Consider the following 26,564-nt stretch of genomic DNA (forward strand, 5'->3'; position numbering starts at 1 on the left):
ACAATAAATAAATAGCAGATGTAAAGTGCTCATGTGGGCTCGTTTTCATATACCCGGTTGCTTATTTCTCTCGGAAAAGATCTGGCAACCTCGTTAAGGCAGCAGCCAGTCAGAGTGCACAGCGCTCTATTTCAAACCGAACCGTCGCTCTCGACAGTCAGTAGTTGCTAGTAGTTGTTAGCAGCGTCGTCGACGAGTGTTGTTTGTCCGTTAGTTTGTCCGTATGTTTCTAATAAACAAACCTCCGCTCCGTTTCTGTATTCAGATCTAACAACTGACGATTGACCATGGCAGAAGAATCAGCCGTTAAGGTCTGCATCCGTGTCCGTCCACTCATTGAAAGGTACGTTTTTTTGAAGCATAGAGTTTGAAATGAGGTTTGAAGTGGTCGCTGCTAGCATGCTATAATCATTAGCCTTGATTCAAGGCTGTCATTATTATCAGACTAGTATTTATGATTCTGACGTTTTCAATCTACGAGAGTTGTAGGGTTCACGTCCCATGGAGACATGGACTTTCTGCACTATACCCCGTAGACACTCCAAACATGTACAAATTGAAAATCAGGTGCTTACCCCCAAGCCCCAAATATGTTAACGGTCTCTACGCGGTAGTAGTTTAATGTAATAATCCATATCTTTCAATAAATTGAGGTACTCTTACTTTACTGAAGTATTTCTATACGTTTACTTCTACTCTACTACATCTCTAGAGAAAAAATATTGTACTTTTACTCCACTATTATTTGACATTCTGATTACAAAATGTACATTACCCACACCTATTTAAAATTTTTGAAACTGGGCATTCTGCATAAGGAGTACTTTTACTTTTGGTACTTTATAGTTTGATGCCAATACCTTTGTACTTTTACTCAAAGTTTTGATTACTAGACTTTTACTTGTAATAAATGATTCTACATTGCAGTATTGATACCTTTACTTAATAATTTGAGCACTTTTTTTCCCAACACAGGCTATAATGCTATCTAGATGCCAGATGGCATTATAGCATCGAGTTTCTTGCAGCCAGGCTGGGTTGATGTAGGGGCTTTTAGGGTCCATTTGGTTCACTAGTGGCGTAGTACAGTGGTTCTCAAACATGTCCAAATGTATATGTATTTGGTGTCGACCCCCCACCAGAAAAAGGGGCCCCCACACAAGACTTGTGTTAATGTTTCAAATTATTCAAAATTTGTCACATTTTGAAAATGCCATATCTACAAGCTCTCAACGCGTCGAGATGTGTTGTGAAGCTTGGCTATTTTCAAATAGTGTGTGTGTGTGTGTGTGTGTGTGTGTGTGTATAGGTTTAAATTGGATAAACGGATTTTGATGCTATAACTCATTTTGCTGGAGAGTTTTATGTTGCATTCTGAAATATTATCCTTGTTTCATCAGGGAAGAGGAAACGGCTAAAGATGGTGCCAAGCCGGTGCTGTATTGGAAGACTGACGAGAAATCAGTTCAGCAATGTATTGATGATGGGACTGCGACCAAGTGTTTTAATTTTGGTATGTTTTAATTAACTTACCATACCTATTAACACGTGCATTGTTGAAATAAGCAGAGTTAAAAGAGGATATGCTCACCTGCAATTGAACTGTTATTTTTAGTAAGTCTGATGAGATGGTCTTGAATGTCATTGTCAGCTTTCTGAAATGTCTTAAGACTTTTAAGACATGCTTTTGATCCACCTAAAAATGCCCTTTTCCAGCATTCCTCCCTGCTACCACAACTTAGTTTGTAACTTCATGAACCCAAAGCCTGTGCTTTTTGGTAGGAATTCCAAGTAGGCTTTGCTTGAATGCATGGTTATAATATTTGATCACCCATTTGTAGAAAACTGCTATATAAATCTGAGCTATTATTTTTGTATTTTACTGCACTGTAGGGCAAATGTCATGCTAATTGAATGGCCATATTTTTATCTTATGTCTTTATCAAGATTCTAACTTCACTTCTCTCGTTATATTTAACAGATCGTGTGTTTAGTTCAAAGGAAACTACTGCTCAGCTCTACAACGGCATAGCAAAGCCACTGGTTTCATCTGCTGTTGAAGGATACAATGGTAATGTGTTGGAAAAGGCATATTGAGACCTGCCTCATAACACCCTACACTGTTTAACCCCCAACCCACATTAAAATAATATGTATGTAATATCATATAATGCTTATATTTTTCTTTCCATATTGCACTGTACTATCACTAGGAACCATATTTGCATATGGGCAGACTTCGTCAGGCAAGACTTTCACCATGATGGGCTGTGATGGTACTCCAGGAGTGATACCCCTGGCCATGGAGGATGTCTTCCAGACTATCAAAACGGTGAGAAGTGTTTCATATATTCAAAATGGTGTGTTCTAATGTTTTTCTTTTTATCAGAACACACTGGTGCAAACCTCATTGATGTTAATCAAAATGAATGGTTTTTCTTTTCATTGTAGTATCCTAAGAAGGAGTTCCTTCTCAGGGTGTCTTATATGGAGATCTATAATGAGACGGTAGCTGATTTGCTAGTCGATAACTGGAAGAGGAAGCCGTTGGAAGTCCGTGAGGGCACCAATGTAAGTGGCATAGATTCGTTTTTTGTTTGCAAACAGATGTGCATTTGCTTGGTGTGTTAAATTCCGTATTCCCAAATCCATTGTCTTGACAGAAAACCGTTTATGTGGCTGATCTGACTGAGGAACTAGTGACAACCCCTGCTCAAGCTCTGGCCTGGATTAGGAAAGGAGAAAGTGAGATGTAGTTTTATTCAAGACTATTCTTTGCACAGCTGTTGGAAAAAATAAAAAAAAGTTAACCTTTTTTTTGTTTTATCTTCTCTGCAGAAAACCGGCATTATGAGAAGACAAAAATGAACCAGCGGAGCAGTAGATCACACACCATTTTCCGCATGGTAAGCCAAACTGTGTAAAAATGACTTTGAAACATAATACACCAAGGGCTCGATCTTGCGCCTTACCCCTTATGCCTAAACCTTTTTGGATTTGTTTTACTATTTTGAAAAAACATTTTAGCTGTGAAAATGGCCAATCTACATCGGCACGTTGTGAGCTTGTAGATCGGCTATTTGAACCAGTTAAAAATGTTTTTCGAAATGGCTAAAAAGTAGAGCCCAAGTGCCTTGGGCATTAAAGCAAGAATTCATAACGAATGAGAAATTTGATAGTTTAAATATGTGAAATTCATGACATGACTATCTTACCAAAAGCATAACATTGTTGTACACAATAATGTAGTAATTATATACATCATGCAATATAAACATAATGGACTCGGAAAAGAAATGTGCTTTAGTTAAGTCTTGTTTACCTCAGATTTTGGAGAGCCGAGAAAATAGTGACCCATCATCTGGAGAAAACGCTGATGGCGCCATTACCGTGTCTCACCTGGTAAGCAAGCCTGGAACAGCATATCTGTTCATTTCATTTGCTTGTTCATATGACTACTATCCTTGGCTCCCAGATACAGTTTTTTCTTTTCTTTATTCCCCTTCTAGAATTTGGTTGACCTGGCTGGTTCAGAAAGGGCAAGTCAAACTGGTGCAGAAGGTAAAGTTGAAGGAAAGCTTTTTACTAATTAACTAATGATGACCATTGTTGCAGGGTTTAGGGGAGAAGTTCCAACTCATCCAGTTTATTATGTTAATGATCTGGGATGGGAGATGGGCTGGATATATGATGCAGTTTATGACTTATGTTTTGTAATTTAGCCTGGTCAAACAAGCGTCATTTGATTCCTTAGGTGCACGGTTCAAGGAGGGGTGTAACATCAATAAGAGTCTTTTCACGCTTGGACAAGTGATCAAGAAGCTGTCTGAGGAGAACCAGCGGTGAGTGAACAATTCTCACTTTTTATTCTTGCTTAATGGGGCAAAGCACTGTTTTCTTGTCTGTTTGGGTCGATAACGTTCCCTTTTACATGATTCTTCTAGTTTGGTCCCTGCTGGCAATGTGATATGCTTTGGAAACCTGTCCATATATTCAGATACTTGGATGGCTCTATGACAATCCTACCGATAGTTTTATCATTAAAATAAAGAAACTGGTGTTTGTAAAGTATGCAAATTCCGCTCTTTCCACACAGTGGTTTCACAAACTACAGAGACAGCAAGCTCACCCGCATCCTGCAGAACTCCTTGGGTGGGAACGCCAAAACCGTCATCATTTGTACTATCACTCCTGCTACACTGGATGAAACCCTCAGCACACTTCAGGTGGGTGGAATCCTTTACCTTGTAATTTGATAAATCATCAATACTAGTGGCTTGGAGACAAATTTGTTTTTGACTCATTGTGTATGAGGAATTGCATCGTACCGGACTGTATTTATGTACAGTTTTTGTATGTTTTGTAGCTTGACTTCACCTGTACTTTTTTTTGTTTGCTAGTTCGCTAGTACAGCCAAGTACATGAAGAACGATCCTCACGTCACAGAAGTTTCTGATGATGGGGCTCTGCTGAAGAGGTATCGTAATGAGATCGTTGACCTAAAGCGACGGCTTCAGCAGGCAAGTAACTTTGGTTGTATTTGCTTGATGTTAATTTTTTCCTGTCTTGAATAGATAATAAAATCATTCATTGTGTTCTTTATTGTTAAATCTTAGCTTGTTTGTCTATGTAGACCTATAAATGTATTTTAAAAAAAATGTTCTCGCAACATCAGTAATAATAAACCTACACATTTTACAACAAAAAAGATAAAAGGAGAACAGTTTGACCGTTTAAGGTGCTTGAAGGTGCTGTGCTCAAGGTTCTTACCCCTAGGTTATAAAGAAATCTATTTTAAACATTTAACCCAAAGTTTTTTCCGTTTACTCCCATTTTTCCCCCTCAACTTTTATGTCGTCTGTGTGCAAATAAACTGACCTCTCCCATGGCAGGTTTCGTCAGTCACCCAGACGACAGCAACGGAGAAGGAGAGCAGTCTGTTTCTAATGCTACAGGAGAAGGAACAGCTCCAGATAGAACAGACGGACAAGATCAGTAAACTCACTAGACTCCTCGTCACCAGCACATCTTTTGTCACCAGTAATAAGGTATTGGCACAGCAGCACAAGATCAGAAATCGGGATTTTTAAGTAAAAAAAAAAAAAAGGACATGTGCATATATAAAATACATTTTATCAACAGGCACATAGAAATAATTATAGGTGCATCTCACAAAATGTGCATTGTAATTCGTGGAAATTATTTTGGTTTATCAGTCTTTCAAAGCGGGCATTAACACTCTACTTTGTCATCTCTGTAGATGCCAAAACGTAGGGTTACATGGGGAGGGAAACTTATCAGGCTCGCTGAGTCGTCAGCTGGTCACATCGGCCCATCAGACCTCAGTTTTGCAGAGCCTGTCACGCGGAAAAGGAGGGCCGATATGTCTACTCTGTCCGAACGGGGGGAATGTAAGCATGACTGCACGAAATCTCCACAATGAAGCGTTATCATCTAAATGGACAGGAACTTGTGGTGTAATACTTGACTGTATGTGCATTAAATGCACGTTGTGATGCACTTTATTGAATTTAAGCTTTTTCAATATTGTCAGATGATGAGGAATTTGAGTCTCGTTGGGAGGGTCCTGATGAGTCTTTTTCCAGCTTTGGAGACAGGTGAATATTACCATACAAGTGTATAGAACAAATAACATTGCTCAACCCATTAAGACTGGGAAAGCAACCACTTTAACCATTATCTTATACTTTAGCTAGTCAAAAATAGCAGATATACAAGCTCATGGCGTGGCACTCGGTGCCGCACTATGAGCTTGTAGATCTATTTTTGAAAAATCATGAACATTTGTGCACATCTTTGAATATGTTTTAAACTAAATATTTTGAGATGGGGGTCCGTGGCCAAATGCATATAATCTAGGTTGGAGCACCACTGATATAGCGACATACTGTTAGGATTAAGAAAACATTTTTAGAAATGCATTTGACTGGGGACCCCAATCTCAAAAATTTTTTTGTTCCAGAGACTCCCAGAAGCAAAGATTTGAGTAACAAATGTTTGCTTTAAAAGTATATATTCAAAGATTTGCATGCATTTTCAAGATTTTCAAAAATGGCAGATCTATAAGCCCATAGCGCAGCACAGAGTGCCACGCTATGAGCTTGTATATCTGCAATTTTTTAATAGCCAAAGAAATCTTAAAATGACATAGATGCGTTCCCGGATGGTTGACTGGGTTAAGTGCCTGTAGGGGTGGAATGCCCCACTAACCAGACGTCCATTAAAACCATCTTTTTTTTCTATCCAGCCCTCAAGTCTCTGACAAAGTGTCCCAGCTGGAGAATCTGCTGAAGGCAGAGACCGATCAGAAAGAGGAGGCGTTGGCGAAGGCTGAAACTCTGCAAAGGAGAGTCGAAGAGTTGGACGCCCAACTGACGATTGAGGCGCTGCAGACCCAGGGTGCCGCGGAGAAGATGGTGGCAGCAGAAAACACAGCTGTAGAGTTGGACCTCCAGCTGAAAGCAGCAGAGCTGGAGAATCAGCTGAAGGCGGAGATCGATCAGAAAGAGGAGGCGTTGGGAAAGGCTGAAACTCTGCAAAGGAGAGTTGAAGAGTTGGATGCCCAACTGGCGAATGAGGCTCTGCAGACCCAGGGCGCCGTGGAGAAGATGGTGGCGGCAGAAAACACAGCTGTAGAGTCGGACCTCCAGCTGAAAGCAGAGCTGGAGAATCGGCTGAAGGCGGAGATCGATCAGAAAGAGGAGGCGTCGGCAAAGGCTGAAACTCTAAATGGGAGAGTTGAAGAGTTGGATGCCCGACTGGCGAATGAGGCCCTGCTGACCCAGGGCGCCCTGGAGAAGGTGGCGGCGGCAGAAAACGCGGCAGTAGAGTTGGACCTCCAGCTGAAAGCGGAGACTCGGCAGAAGCTGGAGTCTGTCGAGAAGGTTGTGATGTTGGAGTTGAGAGTCGCTGACCTCGAGAGAATGGTTGAGGAGTGGACTGTAACAACCAGTAAAGCTGATGAGGTCAGACCTTTTTTTTTTCTTTTTTTTTTATCTGTCACTTCGCTTCACCAATGTTTTATACATGCACATGTACTGTATATATGTAAAGTAACCCAGTTGATTTTTCAGATGCAAAAACGTGATGATGAGACCATGCAGTTGTTGAACAGCCTGGTTTCTAACCAGGTAATGTACCGTCATTTCTAGTAATTGGTCAACTGTCGAATGAACAATCCAAAAATGTCCTCCTGGCCAGGGTTTCTATGATTGATATTAATTGCATACAGGTTAATAATCAGACTCACTTTGTCAATTTCCTTGTGTTCATAACGAATATGAAATGCCATTCCCCCACAGCCATTTGCAGTGCAACATAAATCAAATTTAATTTGAGAGAATAATAAGCTATTAGGCCTCTGTCATAATGGGACTTAAGTTAGTCACATCTAATTTATTTATCAGCGAGGTAATCCGGTTGCAATCTGCATGTAATCAGAGGGCCTTATAAATTAGCACGAATTGTAGTTTTTCACTTTTTATTTTTCTTCTATATAGGAAGCCGTCATTGCAGAGAAAGACCACATGAAGCAGGAGGTGGAATACCTCAAAGAGCAGGCTGAGAGACTTCAGCAGGAAAAGGAGGAACTTTCTCAGGAGCTTGCTGAAAGGAGAGAGCTAGAAGAGTTTAATTGTCTAGAAAAGGATGAGCATGAGGTAATGTCCTGCATTGTAGGTTACGTTTCACAGAGAAGCTTAAAATGCATGAATGAATGCAAAAAAGTCTTTGTCAAACGGTGTCTATCTATAAGCTTGCAATGCTATGTGAACTTGTAGATCTGCCATCTTCAGTAAAAAAAACTGTAATTTTATTTCAGTAGTTTTTTTAATAATTGATTAGTTGTAAAAGGTGTTTCTGATTAATTTTGTTGTGTAGTTTGGCTTCATTTTACAACCATTTTCTATTCTTTGCTCCAAATCATGCTTGTTTGAAAATGATTATTGTATCGATGTTCAAACCATACAATGATGTTCAAACCATACAATGATATGTGATGCTCACTATACTTATGTGCTCACAGCAAGAGCTGAAAAATGAAATTTCTTCCTTGAAGAAGGCCCTTGAATCTGCCAAGTGCAAATGCCAAGAGTTTGAGGTAAGTCCTCATTCCTCAAACTATTGTACATGTATAGGAGTCTCAGAAGTCTTCTTCTTAGTGGCAATATGACCTAATTTGAAATGGGGAAACTAAATGTTTACTCGTTGTTTTTTTGAAGGCTAGACTAAGCGCAATGTCTGAAGATCTGAAGAAGCAAAGTGATTGGGTAGAGGAGCTTCAGAGTCTGGTATGTTCTGTTTTTGTACGTTTATCCATGCCCATGGATGTACATGACCTCAACTGTAAAATACACTATAAAAGTGGTGATGCTCTTAAGCAGAATACATTTTCATTTTGGTTAGTGTAAATGCTGATACTGAGTACTATTAAATCATGGGCTACATGGGTGTTGACATGACTAGTTTGATAGTGTTTTATAGCATTATTTGGGTTGAATTAGAACATTGTTAATTGTGGATAGTAAACGATCATGCAACCCTAGCGAAGCATCCCTCAAAGTTCCATCTCTTGCCAATACCCACAGCACGACAAGGACTTGGTGCAGGAGGTGTCAAAGCTTCGCCGCTCCCTGGATGATGCCGAGGGACTTGGTCTAGACACAAAAAAGGAATGGGCCATTCTGCGCAGTCAAAATATCACCCTGAAGGAGAGAGATGTGAGTTACACACACCTAGTTATTTTTATTAGACATTGTATATTTGTATATTCATCAGTGTGGGAATATGTACCGGTAGTCTCACATTCATATTTTTCTTTTGATGTTTTATTGTTTGTTGAACACCAATCTGGCAACCCATCAGAAAAATTTAGCTCGGAATCTTCTTGTGAGATTAATTGAACACAAATATGCCATCCTAGTGTTATGTCCTGTGGAACCTGTTTCCAGGTGGAACAAACTGCCAATTATGAGAAGATGGAGGCTGAGGTAAATGGCCTGCGCCACCTGCTGGAGACTGAGAAATCACGCTACAAGAAGATGCAGGTGGACCTCCAGAGAGAACTGAACACCGCCTTCGACGAGAACACAAAACTCACGACTCTGCTGAGTGGCAAAGTCCCCAAAAGTAAGTGTTATTTTTTTCTTTAATGGCTTGCCAAATCCACAAATGGAATGCCAAATAATGACTCATTATCAGTTCAAAAATGTTTTGCCTGTAAGGGCCAAAACATTAAATTGATGCAAAGCTGTTTAGATTGTGTCTATGTGAAAGCTTCAAAATAATATAATGGTATAGCAGTAAATCAGTGTTTTACTTTTTAAATGGCTACATTATGGGATTTTAACCACTGCATCCTGGGAGGTATTGGGAGAACTCATTTCTGTGTTTTTGCCTGCTTGTGTGCGCAGCTAATATCACAAACCACTGGACTGTTCAGCGTCAAACCTTCTGTACACACTGCCAGTAGGCCACGGAAGACACTACAATATCTTTTCACCTCATGATAGAGCTATACAAGGCCTCTTACGTTTTGGCCTATAACTCTTCAACCATTCGTGGATCGTGATGCGACTCTCCATACCCTCCTGACATTTATACTTTTCTTCAACACAGTTTGCTACTACAGATTTTGTAAAACTTACAGAAATCACATCACTCATCTCTAGACTCATGCGTTATACAACTTGTAAATTCAGATTTGTCATGTTCCATAATGATTGCCTTCTAAAGTTTGCGGGAAGGGCCTACTTTACAAAAATAACAGTAAGACTAAACGGTAGACTAAAGTAGACTGGTGGGAACTGCATTCTAGTCCAGTAAAGTTGCATGTGACAGTAACCAGTGCAGTATATCTCTGAGGAAAAACATCAATATTATCCATTACTTTATTTTGTCCAGACCTCATCGACAGCGTGAACCTTGAGAGAGAGGTGACTAACCTCAAGAAAGAGCTGACGGTGTGTCAAGACAAAGAGGGAGAACTCCATACTCAGCTGAAGGAGTTGTCGCCACTACAGGATCTTCCAGACAAAGTGGATAGCTTGCTGAAACAGGTGAGGTTACGCTGCAACAGCGAACACTTGTTGGTTGGAGTAGAGCAATTAATTGAATACAATTTTTAGAAACTACTTTTAGTGATGTTTTGTGTAAAACATTCTAATGTGCCATTTAAAACTTGAAGAAAATGTGAATGCTTTTCGTTGTTGCTGCCTAAAAGAAGGTTCGTTATGTTTTTGACTGTTGGATAAATGCACTACCTTAATCAAGTTCAACATGACTTTTTGGGTTCAAATAACTTGTAATGAGCATTTACCATTTTACAATTTACCATAATACTTTACTTGAAACATGCATGATGACAGTGAAATTATTATTGTTTTGGATATAGATGGCGTGGAGTTCTTGGAACTGACATTATAATTAGGGCTGCGCCAACTTATAAAACAAACCTTTCCCTCCTCCCTCTCGCAGGTGTGTGAGCTCACAGAGGCACTGTGCGCTGTTGAAGCCCAGAGGGACAGCCTGCTCTCTGGCCAGACTCAGAGCAAGGAAGAATCTCATCATTTAAGGGATGCTTTGCAGACCTCCCAGGATGAAACTGTCAAGCTCCAAGGAGAGCTGGCTGCTGCAGAGCAGAAGGAAACGCACCTTACTCAGAGGTGTGCTGACACCACGGAAGACCTCGACACAGTTCGCGCAGACCTGGCCCGACTAGATGCAGAGCGAAGCCAGCTCCTTGCTACTGTGCAAGAGACAAGTGACCGAGTAAGTTATTATGGGTGCTTTATACTTATACCAATTATAAGTCAGACAAGAGCTTTTGCATCCCCCCATAACATTGCATGGTATGATGTTGAGTCCGAGCCTATCATTACATGCTATGGTGTTTTTAGGGAAATGGGCCTTGAGAGATCTTTGAAAAAATATGTTTATTTTTCAGCTTAATGAGAGTGACGAGCAACGAACAGCACTTGGTGGAAAGCTGAATGAGATGCAACAGCTAATTAAAGACTTGGAAGAGAAGCTTGTTGACAGTGAACAGTCCAAAAATATGGAGGAGGAAATCGGCAAAGAACTTCAAGAACAAGTATGACTCTAGTCTAAATATATATAATAAATGCCATATAGGCTTGTACGTGCAGAATTGTATTGTTTTTTTTGGCCAGAATAAAGATGGTTAATTATTGGACGCGTTTCGTGCATTGAAACACAACGCGTTTCGTACTTCGAAACACAACAAAGGTGAAGCGCACCAGCAACACGCTGCCAACCACAGTGTCGGGGAATCCCAGCCTGTAGCATTCCATTCGCCAGGGGGAAAGTCTAATTTATTCTGATCAAATGCTATTTTCTCCTTGTAAATAATATATACGGCTATATTGTATGTGATGCTCTCAGGCACGGCAGTACAGTATCAGCCTGTGCTGTCTGATATGCCTATCCGCTTGGTTGGATAATACAAGACCAATTCAAATGCAGGCTGGTAATTAGTTCATCACATAATATTCACAAAGTTTTGTATTGTCAGTTTTGCCAACCGTTCCCGCCATCAGTTTTACCAACTGTGTGTTTCATCCTTAACGTAATGTCGCAACTGAAATTATTTTGAACAGGTAAGCCAGCTAACTGAGGAGCTTGAGAGTGCCCGAGCCGAGAGAGACTGTGTCTTGTCTGAGAAGGTGTCTGCCGCTCAGAGCTCTACAGAGGCGGTGGAGAACCTACTGTCTAAAGTCTCCTCTCTCACAGAACAGAGGGACCAACTCAAAGTGGACCTGCAGGAGAATGTGGACATGGTATGTAATCACCAAAAAATAGCTGAGCTAAATGTGACTTTATTTTTGTTGACACTTTTGACCATGTCATGGAAGGATGACTAATCATCTCCACTCCATCATATACCTTTGCTGACAGTTTTTCACAATAACATTATAAATAACAGGCAATTAGTTAATAGTGTACTATTAATGAACATATGGACAAAGATATGTAAATTATTACACCGTTACTTCAACCAGTTCCTGATGATTCTTTATTGTCACATTTCTCTGAAATTCGTTCTGCATCACGCGGCACCATTTGCAACAGCGAAGACGAAAAAATCTTCAAACGCTTTGTTTTTAATTCAGATTTCCTAATGCCTAATTGGCCTAATAGTCGAATTATCGCGAGCAACCTCACAGCTTGAGGAATGTAAGCATGTCATACAGTATGTGGACAAACCTCGGCTGCCAAACGTTGTTACGGATTGTTTAGTAAAAGTTGCAGTTGAGGAGACACTAGAGTTTATTCAGGGGCAAATTAATCAACACACAGCTGAAAACGGCAATTTTCAATGGTTCACAAAATGACTGCAACGACAGAGGTGAGGCACGCCAGCAACACGCCTTGCGTGTTCTGAGCCAACTCTCTCGCCACATTGTCAGGGAATCCCAGAGTGTAGCATTCCATTTGCCAGGGGGAAAGGAAAATGTAGTTAAAAGTTTTGATCAAATGCTATTTTGTCTTTGTGAATAAATACGGCTGTATGGTATGTACTGTATGTGATACCCTCAGGAACAGCAGTATTGGCCTGTCTGATATGCTTGGTTGGGTAATCTGAGACCTATACTAATCACCCGGCATTTGTATATAATCACATATATCATCCACATTGCTACTTCTGAAGGTTAAAACTGATAGCAGGAAAGTTTTGCATTGGAAGTTTTGCCAACCGTTCCCGAATTCCCGCCATCAGTTTTACCTACTGTACTGTATGTTGCGTCCTTTACGTAATGTCGCAACTTAAAATGTTTTGTCTTTGAACAGGTAAGCCAGCTAACTGAGGAGCTTGAGATTGCCCGAGCCGAGAGAGACGGTGTCTTGTCTGAGAAGGTGTCTGCCGCTCAGAGCTCTACAGAGGAAGTGGAGAACCTGCTGTCTAAAGTCTCCTCTCTCACAGAGCAGAGGGACCAACTCAAAGTGGACCTGCAGGAGAATGTGGACATGGTATGTAGACTGTGGACATTCCAGTTCCTCATGATGATTCTTTATTGTGAGATTGCTCTGAAATTAGTTGTCTTTTTTTGTTGCAAATGGTTATGCAAAATACATTGAACATAATATCAATACTGAGACGCGGTGCGCAGCCAAGCAGCGCACCTGTGAATGATCACGTATGTCATTAAGGACTTGCAACCTTATTTCCATACTCACAGGAAAATGTTCTCCACTCTGCTGTGAATTTGAATCCTGCACATCGTCTTCACTTATACTGTACTTTTAGTAGCTTCGACAATTCAGTCGGGACTGTCATCAGGTGTGCGACATTCTACTGTATAATGTTGATATGAGAGAAATGAAATGTATTCTTTGCTTTCTTTTTTTTTTTTTTACTCCAGAATCAGGAGATCAGGACAACTCTGGAGGAGAACTGTCGCCAGAAGGAGAACATTAAACTTCTGGAGGAAACGCTAGAAGAGCGCCAAAGTCAAGTACGGCCTCAGTTATTCTTGGTCGCGAATAGCTTCACAGAACCAAATGCAAATACTTTAGGGCAGTCCTTTATATGGCATGTTATCAGCCATGTTTGATTTTCAAAGTGGTGGGTGGGTGTATGTTTGTTGGGTGCATGTTTGTTACCGCTGGTTGGGTGTATGTTTGTTACCGCTGGTTTTCTTTTCATGAATAAGGTTGGGAACCTGTTCTGTTGACTCTTATACTATTGTATGTTCTGTTGTGACAGATCCAAGTGCTTGAGCAGGAGCTTGAGCGTGTTCAAGAGGAGAGGAACGAGCTGAAAAATGACCTTATGGAGAATGTGGATATGGTAAAAGGGCTTTTTCTTTCTTTGAAGACACTCGCACACTAATAATGCTCACACATATGCTTTAGTTTGGTATGCAACAGGCAGCCTCACTGATCATAATGTGGATGTATGTGGGCTGAGGATATAGGAGACTGGGGTGGTTGATTGTGCTGGAGAGGAGATGGTAGAGTGGTGTGGAAGGAGCACTTTCAATGCCCCTGTATCAGTTTTGTGTCCAGACCAGCTTTTGCACATAATGGCCTAATTCTTTTTTGTTTATTAAAAGCCTGATGCATAAAACATTTTTTTTTTTTGTCATTTCAGAATAAATAATGTATCTCATAAGTCAAGTATGAGTGTAACACTCTCAGTACTATTTATGGCTAAATATTGGCCAAGGAGGCCACCATTAGTAATCTGTCTAGTCTTCTGTATTGGGAAATTGTGCATTAATATAGAAATTAAAAAGTTAATCTAATGAAATCTAATTATTTTATGGTAACTATTGTGCAGGCGATCGAGAATCAGGAGGACCTCAGGGCTGCTCAGGAAAAGATCAAGCAACTAGAAAAGAGGAGCTGTGCAGAGAACGTCTCCCATCTGGCAGAGCTCCAGAACCAGGTTTGAAACCAAGCTTTGCTTATTGTAATGTACAGCGTTGACGTGGCGCCGAACGCACGTCCTAGTTTGTAAAGATTATACGCGAGTGTACAGCCTGGACACAGTACTGAATGTACAGTATGTCCTGGCTGATGATGATAATTTAATCTTGTCCTACATAGACACTTTTTTACAGTTGAGTTCTGCGTGTCGAAATTATTGCAAATTAATTAAGTGATAGTCATGTTGGTGATCAAGAACTCGAACCTTGTTCTACAGTTGCACTATTTAAATTGCTCTAGGAGTACATCTACTGAAGTCCTAAAATTTTTAATTATGTAGAATCAGCAGCTGAGCGAGGAGCTTGACAGTGCGAGAGCGGAGAGAGATGGTCTCTTTTCCAACGCTAGTTCAACAGAGGAGGTGGCGAAACTGCTGTCTACTGTGACTTGTCTCACTGAAGAGCGAGACCAACTCAAAGAGATACTGGAGGGACTGAGACGAGAGAAAAACCAGCTCAGCGCAGACCTGGAGGCCAACATGGAGACGGTAACATTCACTCACGTTCATTCACCTCGGCTGAGACCTAATAATGCCTTAAAAATGTTCATCATACTTATAGACCAAACATTCCTATTCAACGCATAATCGATAAAGCGCAACACAGACTTGCCATTGATTGTTAAATATTGACAAGGAAGCCACACCGTTATTAGATTCTGTCTTGTTTTCTGTACAACTGTTGAGTTTGTTTTTATTCATCTTATTTTGAAGAAGTAATGAGATCTAATTATCAACCATTTCAGACAATCGAGAATCAGGTGGAGCTCAGGGGTGCTGATGAAAAGATACAGCTTCTCAAGGAGGAAGTCTACCTCCTCCGTACTCAGAGCGAACAACAGGAAAACGGGAGCTGTCCAGAGACTGTGTCCCATCTGGAAGAGCTCCAGAACCAGGTTTGAAACCAAGCTTTGCTTATCGTACAGCATGATCATAATGCCGACTGCACGTCCTGGTATTTGAATATTAGACGCAAGGGTGTACAGCATGGACATGGTACTGAATGTACAGAATGTCCTGGCTGTTGATGTAATCTTGTCCTACATGCCGTAGACACTTGTCTTTTTTTTTTTACAGTTGAAAATCTGTCATATTTGTTGGGTTCTGCATGTCGAAATTAGTGCAATTTCATTATAAGTGCTCGTCATGATGGTAGTCAAGAAATCAAACCTCGTTCTACAATTGCCCTGTTTAAATTGCTCTTGGACTTCAGCTGAAGTACAAAAATTTGATTTTTGATTTATGTAGAATCAGCAGCTGAGCGAGGAGCTTGACAGTGTGAGAGCGGAGAGAGATGGTCTCCTTTCCAACGGTAGTGCTACAGAGGAGTTGGGGAAACTGCTATCTACTGTGACTTGTCTCACTGAAGAGCGAGACCAACTCAAAGAGATACTGGAGGGACTGAGACAGGAGAAAAACCAGCTCAGAGCAGACCTGGAGGCCAACATGGAGACGGTAACGTTCACGCAAGTTCATTGACCTCGGCTGAGACTTAAAAAATCATACTTATAGACCAAACATTCCCATTCAACACATAATCGATAAAGCACAACACAGACTTGCCATCGATTGCTAAATATTGACAAGGAAGCCCCACGCCGTTATTAGATTCGGTCTTGATTTCTGTACAACTGTTAAGTTTGTTTTTTATTTTTTTTTGGAATATCGTTCTTATTGCAACCATTTCAGACAATCGAGAATCAGGTGGAGCTCAGGGATGCTGATGAAAAGATGAAGCTTCTCAAGGAGGAAGTCCACCTCCTCCGTACTCGGAACGAACAGGAAAACGGGAGCCGTCCCGAGACTGTGTCCCATCTGGAAGAGCTCCAGAACCAGGTTTGAAACCAAGCTTTGCTTATCGTACAGCATGTTCATAATGCCGACTGCACGTCCTGGTATTTGAATATTAGACGCAAGGGTGAAAAGTCATATTTGTTGGGTTCTGCATGTCGAAATGAGTGCAAATTAATTACAAATAAGTGCTCGTCATGATGGTAGTCAAGAAATCAAACCTTGTTCTACAGCTGCACTGTTTAAATCGCTCTTGGAGTACATCAGCTGAAGTCCTAAAATGTGATTTTATGTATGTAGAATCAGCAGCTGAGCGAGGAGCTTGACGGTGTGAGAGTGGAGAGAGATGGCCTCCTTTCCAGCGCTAGCTGTACAATGTCTACAGTGACTGGTCTCACTGAAGAGAGAGACCAACTCAAAGAGATTCTGGAGGGACTGAGACAGGAGAAAAACCAGCTCAAAGCAGACCTGGAGGCCAACATGGAGACGGTAACGTTCACTAATTTTCACATTGACAGTGGCTGGACCTTAACTAGGGAATTTCTTCATCATCCTACTTATAGACCAAACATTCATATATATTTAACACGTCACGAAACCAAACCAGTCGACATGGCCACAAGCAGTCACCTTATATGTTGCAGCTTTGCCACTTAAATGCTTGTGATTTACACAGCTTTCATTCACAACTTGCACACATGGTAACTTACTATCAATTGCTAAGGAGGCCACACCGTTATTGGACTCACGTTTTCTGTACAGCTGTATTGAATTGATTTGTTTTATTTTGAAGAAGAATCTATAATATCTAATTATCTGATTGCAACCATTTCAGACCATTGAGACTCAGGAGGAGGCCAGGGCTTCCCAGGACGCAATCAGGCGTCTCAATGAGGAAGTCGATCTCCTCACAACTCAGAATAAGAGTTGTGCAGATGACGTCTCTCAACTGGGAGAGCTCCAGAACCAGGTTTGAAACCAAGCTTTGCTTATCGTACAGCATGGACATGGTGCCGAATGCATGTCCTAGTTTGAAAATATTAGGGTGTACAGCCTGGACACAGTATTTATTGTATGTCCTGGCTGTTGATGTGATGTAATCTTGTCCTACATAGACACTGTTTTTCTGTATAGTTAAAAATATATGTTGACTTCTGCATGTCATCTAGGAAAATAAACCTTGTGCAGCAGTTATACTGTTGACATTGCTCTTGGAGTAAATCGGCTGAAGTCCTAAAATGTGATCTCACGTAGATTCAGAAGCTGAGCGAGGAGATGGAAAGCGTGAGAGCCGAGAGAGACTGTCTGCTGTCCAGTGCTAAGATCTCTACAGAGGAGCTGGAGAAACTGATGTCTAGAGAGACCTGTCTAACTGAGGAGAGAGACCAACTCCAGAAGGAGCTCGCTTCTGCCCAGGAAAGAACCAGGCTTCTCAAGCAGGAAGTTGATGTCCTCAACAGTGACTGTAAACAACTGGAGGAGCTCCAGAACAAGGTTTGAAACCAATCTTTGGGTATTGTACAGCATGGCTGTAGTGCCGAATGCACGTCCTTCAGTTGAACTGTTTAAATTGCTCTTGGAGTAAATCAGCTGAAGTCCTAAAATGTCGTCCACCTAGATTCAGCAGCTGAGTGAGGAGCTGGACAGTGTGAGAGCGGAGAGAGACTGTCTCCTGTCCAACACCAATACCGCTACAGAAGAGTTGGAGAAACTGATATCTAGAGTGACCTGTCTGACTGACGAGAGAGACCAACTCCAGAAGGATCTCAATGCTGCTCAGGAAAGAACCGGCCTACTCAAGCAGGAAATCAATGTCCTCAACATTGATTTTAAACAACTGGAGGAGCTCCAGAACAAGGTTTGAAACTCATCTTTGCTTATCGTACAGCCTGGATGTAGTGCCGAAGGCATGTCCTGTTTATAAATATTGGAATACAGTGTAAATATTGGCACACACATTGTACATCATAAATATTGCACTGAAACTATGTCTTAGCTATAATACAAACATTATATACAAGTATTAATTAGACCACCAACCATCACAACAAGCAGAAACTAAGAAATCAAAATTAATTTCGTACTGCTTAAATTGCTCCTAGATAGATCTGGTCTAATGCACAGTATTTGTTGGGCTAACTCTAATGCACAGTATTTGTTGGGGGTTCCTTGGCATGAATAAGGTTGGAAGTGGGAACCTCTAAGTTCTGTTGACTCATATATTCCATGTTCTGTTGTGACAGATCCAAGTTCTTGAGCAGGAGCTTGAGAGCGTTAAAGAGGAGAAGAACCAGCTGAAGAATGACCTCCAGGAGACTGTGGATAAGGTTAAATGGGCTTTTTCTTTCTTTGAAAGCACACTCGCACACATACACTTGCTCCAGGGCTTAAGTTAGGATATGCAACCCAGGAGCTCTGCTGTGCATCATAATGTGTACATGAGGATATGGGAGAAGGGAGATGGAGTGGTGTGGAATAAGCACATCAGAATTCATAATTTTGAGTCTCCAGAGTCAGACCAGCTTTTGTACACAGCAGCCTTCCTAATGGCACAATACCAGTCACAATGTAAAACGCCAACATTTTTAAAACAGATTTTAACTGCAAACTGACTTTAGTTGGACTTGCATAAATTGAACGGTAACACACTGAGGACCAGCTAACACATTTCTTTATCTGTTATTTCAACATAAATAATTTATACAATACATCACCTCAGTTGGTGTGCGTTCTATGGGTGTAACACACAGACAAATATTGGACTAGGAGGCCACCCCATTATTAAACGGGGTAGCCACCTTGTCCAATATGTAGCCATCAATTAAGTAAGTAACAAGTAATCTCTTTTCTGTATTGAATAGATCATTATTCAGTTTAATTTCTTCTGTACATCTATCAAATACATAAATATGTATAAATTCAATCTTTTATTTTTAAGAAATGGTTCATATTATGAAATCTAATTATTATCTTATGGTTACCAGTTCTATTATCTTATGGTTACTATTACTAATTATCTTATGGTAACTATTTTGCAGATGATCCAGAATCAGGTGGAGCTCAGGAATGCTGACGAAAAGATCTGGCTTCTCAAGGAGGAAGTCAACCTTCTCCGTACTCAGAATGAACAACTCCAGAACCAGGTTCGAAACCAAGCTTAGCTTATCTTACTGGCAGTGTTGACATGGTGCCGAATGCATGTCCTAGTGGTTGATAGAAGTACTCCTATCCTGCCCTTTTTACAGTTGAAATTGTTTTGTTGGGTGGCACATCATGTCGACACGCCATTACTAGTATAATTATTTGCTCGACATGTTGATCTAGTTAATCAAACCTTGTTCTACAGTATAAATGACTCTTTAAATAAGCGCTCTAGTTTTGAGCGACCTGTCCTAGAACAATGTTGTAGGACCCATGCTCAAGTGCCAGTCACACACCTGGCTGTGACTGGTACACACACCTGCCAGCAGATGTGTGCTGGCAGTGGCGCATTCTCAAAACGAGAGCGATTGCCAACAGAATCTTGGGATCTGGGGCGTTGTGTTGCTCATTCCACAATTGCACGGTCCTTACAAGTCATACAGTGTTGTAAAAGTGACTAATTAACGATAAAAATGATATAAAATACAATATCAATTGGTATTATTGAAGGGGAGGGAGTTTAGTAACTTACTATCGATAGCCTAAGATTGCTAACGAGGCCACACCGTTATTGGACTCTGTATAATTAGAACATGAATAAAACAAATTCAATACAGTTGTACAAACTTCTTCAAAATAAAATGATCTGATGCCAACCATTTCAGACAACTGAGAGTCAGGAGGAGCTCAAGGCTGCTCGGGACACAATCGGTCATCTCAAGGGGGAAGTCGACCTTGTCAACGCTCAGAGTGAACAACAGGAAAACAAGAGTCGTGCAGAGAACGTCTCTCACCTTGAAGAGCTCCAGAACCAGGTTTGAAACCAAGCTTTGCTTATCGAACGTACAGCATGCACATGGTGCCGACTGCTAGTTTGTAAATATTATACGAGAGGGTGTACAGCCTGGCCACAGGAATGCATGTCCTCGCTGTTGTGATAAAAAGAAAATTTAAAAAAATTGTCTAGTCCTACATTTTAAGTGATAAAAAAAAAACATTTTTGAGTTCTGCATGTCATTAGATTATTTAGGAAATTAAACCTTGTTCAGCAGTTGTACTGTTGATCTTGCTCTTGGTTAAATCAGCTGAACTCATAAAATGTGTTGTCTTATAGATTGAGCAGCTGAGCGAGGAGCTGGACATTGTGAAGATCGATAAGATGTTGTCTGCTGATGTAAGTTAATATCTGTATGTGGTATTAATGTTTAATTTCATATGGTGCAGTCTTTCTTACTACCTTCCCTCCTCTTCTGATCCGCAGTCACTTGACGAAGCAAATGAAATGATCACATTCCTGAGAGATAATATAGCCAGAAGCACGCTACAGATGTCATCAAGACTCACGGATTCTGTTGAACAGCTTCAGGTGACCACACTACTTTTATTAAATATATAAGTAGGTCTTTTTTTTTAAATGACATGGCGTTTGTGTAGTTGTGTGGCTATTGCAACTGTACCTACCACGTTTGAAAATGTGTACAAATCCTTTGTGTATCGAATGCCCTTCTCTGGTTCATCCTGTAGAGCCACGCTAAAACGCATTTTCTAGCAACCTCTGTTATGGCAGTAAACTGTTTCAAGTCGACAGTGGACAAGTTTTTACTGACCATGTATCCTCTACCTTTTTTAACAGAACGATCTCCACGAATTCCATGTTTTCATGGACATTTGTTCAAGTTACCCTATCCAGTCCCTGCAGGAGGCCAAACAAGTGCAGCTTTTCCTGATCAACAAATTCGTATCTCTTCATAAGCCCACAAAGGAGGCCTCCACTATTCTAACTCGGAATGTTATTACTATCATGCACAAGAAGCGGGTAAAGCTCATCAAATAAGTTCTTATTATGTGGTTGTACTAATTGGCAATACAGCATTTTTTTAAAATGTAATCTATATACAAAACTCACATCCCCAACAGAAAGGCTTAGCAAATAAATGGCTGTATGCAGAGACTAATTTAATTGACATTAAAACAGTGTTTTTATAACTGACTAAAGAAGCACTTCACCCATTTTCAACCTTATCTTGATAACTGATAGTTTGTAACTCTTTGGTCATCAAGGTGCTGCTGAAATCGTATGCCCGGGACTTCAAGCAGGTATTTAAGGACTTGGTCCAGATAGACTTGGACACGTTTGAGGAGAAGCGGCTGCAGGACGTTCTGACGTGTAGGGCCCAGGCCACCTCGTTCTCTGTGACCGATGGGAACCTCCCGGATCTGTGGCAACACCGGCTGACTGAGATGCTGGATAAGAGGCACTTCTACCTCCAGGTGATTTTTACTTTAGGCACTTTATTTCATTTATGGGTTGTAAAATTACTTTAACCCTTTAAGACCTGAGGCGATTCTTTTAAAAAATCTAAATCCTAACTGTTTTTAGAAAAAAATACAAAACAAAAATTAGCAAATATACAAGCTCATAGCGCGGCACTCGGTGCCGCGCTATGAGCTTGTATATCTGCTATTTTTGAATAGCCAAAGAAATCTAAAGTGACTCGGATGCGTTCCCGGTCTTAATGGGTTAATATATATATATATTCCTTGAAAGGGTTTTTTTTTTTAGGACGGTGTTAGAATTCTGAATTGATGCTCTGGAAAATGGTGGCCGGTAACTAGCTAGGCATTTAAGCTGAGCACTGTTTGCCAGGGAATTTATTTATTTTTATTTTTTAAATGAGTGACTTACTCGACAAACATTTTTGGAATGCAGAAAGTGCCCAAAGTTTTGGAGAAATTGAATCTCTGGAGAGTCCTGACTGACACGGAGCTGTCGGAAGAACTCGGGGAGACGGAACTCTTCAACGAGCAGCTGAGAACGCTGAGCAGCGACCAGCGTCTGGGTTCAACCTCACTGGACGGCACCCTGAGTGGTCGCGTCCAATGCCGTTCTGCCGAGCTGGCCAACAAGAAAAGGGCGTTGGAGGTAGGCCTGTCAACCTGTCACCATCATGACATTTTACTTGAACTGTCATACAAATAATTGCGATTAACGTTTTTGGCATTGAACATGTACATACAAAATACTTTTTTGGCATTGAACATGTACATAAAACTTTTTTGTTTGCCTTTTAGGCTTTTGAACAAACATTTCCCAGGGCAGATATGGCAAATAACTTAATATACTGTACTAAAAAATTACTGGTACCAATAATTATGCAAAGAAATCTAAAATAATTGGGATTAGACCAATGGTTCTCAACTTTGTCAAGGACCCCCAAAAACATATGTATTTGGCTCTTATGTTTGCTTCTGCAGACCCCCAGAAGCAAAGATTTGAGTAAAAAATGTTGTTTCAAAGATTATATTTTCAAGATGTTTTTTTTTTAGCAGATTTACAAGCTCATAGCGTGGCACTCGGTGCTGTGCTATGAGCTTGTATATCATTATTTAATTTTTTTGAATAGCCAGAAGTATAAAATGATAGCTAAAGGAAAAACTAACCACTTTAACCCATTCAATCCGGAACGCATACTTTGTCATTTTAATGTTGCCACCGTCTTCCTTTGCACAAACGGCAGGCTCTTCGTGGTGAGATCTGCCCACTGTTTGAAGAAGTGAAGGTCCTCAGGGGAGACGCTGCGGCTCGGCTGCGGCAGGAGAGGAGCAACACGGCCACTCTGCTGCAGACTCGAGAGAGTGCTCCGATCAAAACAGAGTGTGGCCTCCTCCAGGAAAACCAACAGCTCATTCTGCAGCTCCAGCAGTCTGAGAAACAATTAGAGGTAAGTCTTTCTTCACTAGTACTATAATGGTTTGCAGGCAATATTTGTAATCTGTTTTTTACTTGGTGTGATTTTTTTTTAATTTTTTTTCTTACACAGGTCTAGCTGTGGCTCCCTATATACATTTCGGCCGCTTGTAGATCTGCTATGTTCAAAGGATTTTTGTTATACATTTGAAAACATGAACTGGGACATTCTGCATAATGAGTACTTTAGGTACATTTTGATAACAATACTTTTGTACTGTTACTCAAGTAAATTTTGAATTCCGGACTTTTACTTGTAACAGAGTATTTCTACATTGTAGTATTGATACTTTTACTTAAGTAAAACATTTTAATACTTTTTCACCACTGGTTGCTTTATCAGTGGTTCATAAAAGTGTTCATGTCAAGGACCCCCAAAATGATATGTATTTGGCCGTGGAACCCAATCTCAAAATATTTAGTTCCAGAGACTCTCGGAAGCAAAGATTTGAGTTACAAATGTTCGCTTTAAAAACGTACATATTCAAAGATTTGCACAAATTCTCACGATTAAAAAAAAAAAGGCAGATCTACAGGCTCGTAGGAGCTTGTATATCTACGATTTTTCAAAAATGGCAGATCTACAGGCTCGTAGCGCGGCACAGAGCCAAATAAATCTAAAATGAGTGGTGCGTTCCTGGTCTTAATGGGTTAATCATTGGTTGATTAAAACACTTTACTATTTGTTGTGGCCAAAGAGCCAGGCCATAACAGTGGAGACCACTACATTGTCATCCCCTGTTGGCAGGCTATGCTGGGGCAAATGAAGCAGTTGGAGCAGGCGCAGGTCAACGCCACATCCACTCACAAAGAGGTTACTCAGCTACTCCAGACCCAATTGCAGGATGCTTACGCAGAGGTCCAAACCCTAAAGGATAAACTGCAGTCAGTGGAGGTATGTTATAAACTTTTCAAAGCATGGGTGCTATTCTGAACATGGCAACTCCTAAGCAAGTAAAGGTATCTGAAAAACATTATAGCTGGGCACAGCTGTGGAAATTGTCTTAATGTTCCCATCACAAGCAACAACTGGAGGTCTGATAACATTAAACGGGTTTAGTTTTTTTTTTTAAGGCTTTCAAATACAATTTGTTTTGATGCAAACTGAGCCTATGCTTTTTTTCCCCCCATAATCTGTTTCCTTTTGTTTAGACGACTACTCAAGAAAAGCAACCACCTGGGGTAATGGAGATGAAAAGGCTGAAGGCTCAAGTGGTCAAAATGGAGTTAGACTTGACCTCTCAGTCAACGGCCTATGACGAAAGGTGAGCTCATTTTTTGGTTAATTCCTTACTTGTATATTGATTTAGAACAACTTGCCTCCATTTATATTCCATCAGTAATTTTCAACTCCATACCACTGCCCAGTATTACTTGTTTAGCGCCCCAGGACCATAATGGAGATTTATTTAAGAGAACTAAAGCTGTGTTCTTTCTCCAGAATCCAGAGCTTGAACGAAGCCCTTGACGAGAAGGCAACTGAGCTGAGGCAGCTGAAAATTAAGCTGAGGACGGCCCAGCAGGAAGAGGAGTGCTCGTGTAAGTACACCTGTCTGTGCATGGAAGAAAATCTATTCTGTTCATTGTACAGTCTCATAGTAAATTCACTCTCATAGTAAATTCACTTTGAAAAGCTAAATGTAAAGGTCTGGACAACCTGGTTACTTGCCAAAGTATCTTGTAGAGTGGACAAACTCACCCATCATAGCTAGATTCAGGCAGCGTCTGATTCTGGTTGTAAATTCCCACTGGGGTGTCATATTCAGTCCTACAGGGTAAGGACCTCCATTACAAACTGAGCAAGGCAAAGGGGGCTAATGTCCAGAGCAGCACTCTCCTGGAGAAACACAAACTGGAGGAGGAAGTCAAACTGCTTAAGAATAAAATCACAGACCTGGAAAGGTACAGTATCTGCTATATCGGCTGAAAAGTCACTGTATTGCTTTGATATTTCACGTGTAATAATAATCATTTGTATTTTAAGAGTTTTTACCAAAAAGTGGTGTTCTAATTAAATAAATCTCTGCTCTGCTGGTCACAACAGCCAGGTGTCAAGTCAGCAAAAGGAGACCGCTAAGTGGAAGGGCAGAGCTGTGATGCTGAAAGAAAAGACCAAGGCGTCTGGTGCAGACAAGCCACCGTCACCCTGCACTCCTACCAAGAGACTGCTTCCTGTGACCTTCGGCAGCTCCCATCTCAACTCACCGAAAAAATGGTTACAGGATTCGCCCAAGAAGTTCGGCTCTCCCAGGAAGATCCCGGACTCTCCGAAGACCACTGCACCTGGCGGCGCCAAGGGCTACTTTGACTTGGACTCGGCGTCCGAGCCGAGGTCAAAGAACCAGTTCCAGTTCTTTGACAACTCTAGCCTCGGATCAACTGCAGGTGAGCACAGCATTTACTTACCTGTTGTGTCATTCAATTTCCTCATGAAAAGGTCTAATGTCCTAAAATGGATCTTATTTCTTTAACTAGCAATGGCAGGGGATCCCAATTCTACAAATCTGGATTCTCAGTATCTAGACTGCGGTAATTTATGTAATGTTAATCTGGTGTTTGGGATGATCACTTGGGTATCACTAACTGGGGCGCATATGCACTGTTTTGAGGCGGTCGGTAACCATCACTGTGGTTTCAGGGGTGAAAACACTTGGTTCTTAACAATCCTTCTCCCACTGATTTCAACTTCAGATGATGCTGGCTAGGGCTGGGCAATTAACCGAAACTATATTGAAACAGATATTTGGAACCGATAACCGAATAATCAAGAAGCAAGTTTTTTCTTTTGGATAATTTCTATCTACATGCTCACGATGGTTATCAGTGAGTCACGGTGTGAGCTTGTAGATGGGCTGTTTTTTGTTTTTGTAAAAAAAAGGATTAACATATTTCAAAGTTTACCCAAAATAGGGACGCCAGGGTTCATGTGGTTAATATATTGGGTCCTGTTAGGGTGCACAATATTATATAAGATAGTATTATTTGACTATGTAATTGCAAATTAGAATTATTGTAGGAAAGCACCCTTTTTGCACCATGTTTTCTGATGCATCCGTCTGTATAGACTAATCCACAGAGCTCTGCGGTGTCCGACTCCTGCTACGGTGTGCATTCTGACACTGCAGTTATGATTGCGCCAGGGGAGCGCTCTGTGGATTCGTCGGTAGTGAATGTATGTCATCATGACTTTTTCTGTTTGTCTGAAAATGTCTTTCTGATTCGCAGGTGCCGAGAAGACTGAGGAATGGTGGCCAATGTCACCAAAGCAGTCAGAAGTCTGTAAAACTCAGTAACCTACTACATTAATGGCCTGAGTCTGCTGGGCCTGAGATATTGCACATTTTGTATTTTAAGCGGTTTTGTTTGTTAGTTCTTTCAGTTTGTTTAATGAAATTTGCACTGTTATTGAGGATTTAA

General features: G+C 40.9%; 1 protein-coding gene across 3 annotated transcripts; it reads left to right on the top strand.

Moving 5' to 3' along the window:
* The first annotated feature begins 219 nt into the window (after window positions 1-219).
* Window positions 220-26,546, top strand: cenpe (centromere protein E). 3 transcript variants are annotated; one of them, XM_080453498.1, is made up of 53 exons: window positions 220-343; window positions 1,401-1,513; window positions 1,982-2,071; window positions 2,214-2,332; window positions 2,452-2,571; window positions 2,664-2,745; window positions 2,839-2,906; window positions 3,328-3,402; window positions 3,510-3,561; window positions 3,755-3,842; window positions 4,097-4,226; window positions 4,401-4,520; window positions 4,893-5,048; window positions 5,261-5,411; window positions 5,555-5,618; window positions 6,269-6,986; window positions 7,095-7,151; window positions 7,521-7,679; window positions 8,045-8,119; window positions 8,241-8,309; window positions 8,607-8,738; window positions 8,970-9,147; window positions 9,922-10,076; window positions 10,495-10,788; window positions 10,964-11,110; window positions 11,637-11,816; window positions 12,829-13,008; window positions 13,401-13,493; window positions 13,745-13,828; window positions 14,321-14,428; window positions 14,750-14,956; window positions 15,214-15,363; window positions 15,716-15,922; window positions 16,157-16,303; window positions 16,559-16,747; window positions 17,094-17,228; window positions 17,513-17,752; window positions 17,877-18,116; window positions 18,502-18,585; window positions 19,297-19,401; window positions 20,065-20,214; window positions 20,514-20,573; window positions 20,661-20,765; window positions 21,033-21,215; window positions 21,461-21,670; window positions 22,110-22,322; window positions 22,918-23,121; window positions 23,896-24,042; window positions 24,300-24,412; window positions 24,589-24,686; window positions 24,914-25,049; window positions 25,192-25,532; window positions 26,373-26,546. In XM_080453498.1, exons 1-53 carry the CDS (start codon window positions 288-290, stop codon window positions 26,438-26,440), a joined length of 7,845 nt encoding a protein of 2,614 aa, XP_080309624.1. In that variant the 5' UTR covers window positions 220-287; the 3' UTR covers window positions 26,441-26,546. The 3 variants fall into 3 exon arrangements, 2 of the variants coding, with proteins under 2 accessions (XP_080309624.1, XP_080309625.1); XM_080453499.1 differs by lacking the exons at window positions 16,559-16,747; window positions 17,094-17,228; XR_013934749.1 differs by lacking the exons at window positions 24,914-25,049; window positions 25,192-25,532; window positions 26,373-26,546 and having other exon boundaries at window positions 23,896-24,046; window positions 24,313-24,412; window positions 24,589-24,616.
* Window positions 26,547-26,564: the final 18 nt, after the last annotated feature.

This window comes from Gymnoscopelus braueri (assembly GCF_963280865.1).
Source record: "Gymnoscopelus braueri genome assembly, chromosome: 16".
NCBI lineage: Eukaryota > Metazoa > Chordata > Actinopteri > Myctophiformes > Myctophidae > Gymnoscopelus > Gymnoscopelus braueri.

Excerpts from the sequence above, each read along its gene's own strand:
- cenpe (XM_080453498.1), top strand. The coding sequence starts at position 288 with ATGGCAGAAGAATCAGCCGTTAAGGTCTGCATCCGTGTCCGTCCACTC. Across the intron at positions 13,009-13,400 it reads TGCAGGAGAATGTGGACATG|AATCAGGAGATCAGGACAAC; the intron begins GTATGTAGACTG and ends TTTTTACTCCAG. Across the intron at positions 20,766-21,032 it reads ATTCTGTTGAACAGCTTCAG|AACGATCTCCACGAATTCCA; the intron begins GTGACCACACTA and ends CTTTTTTAACAG.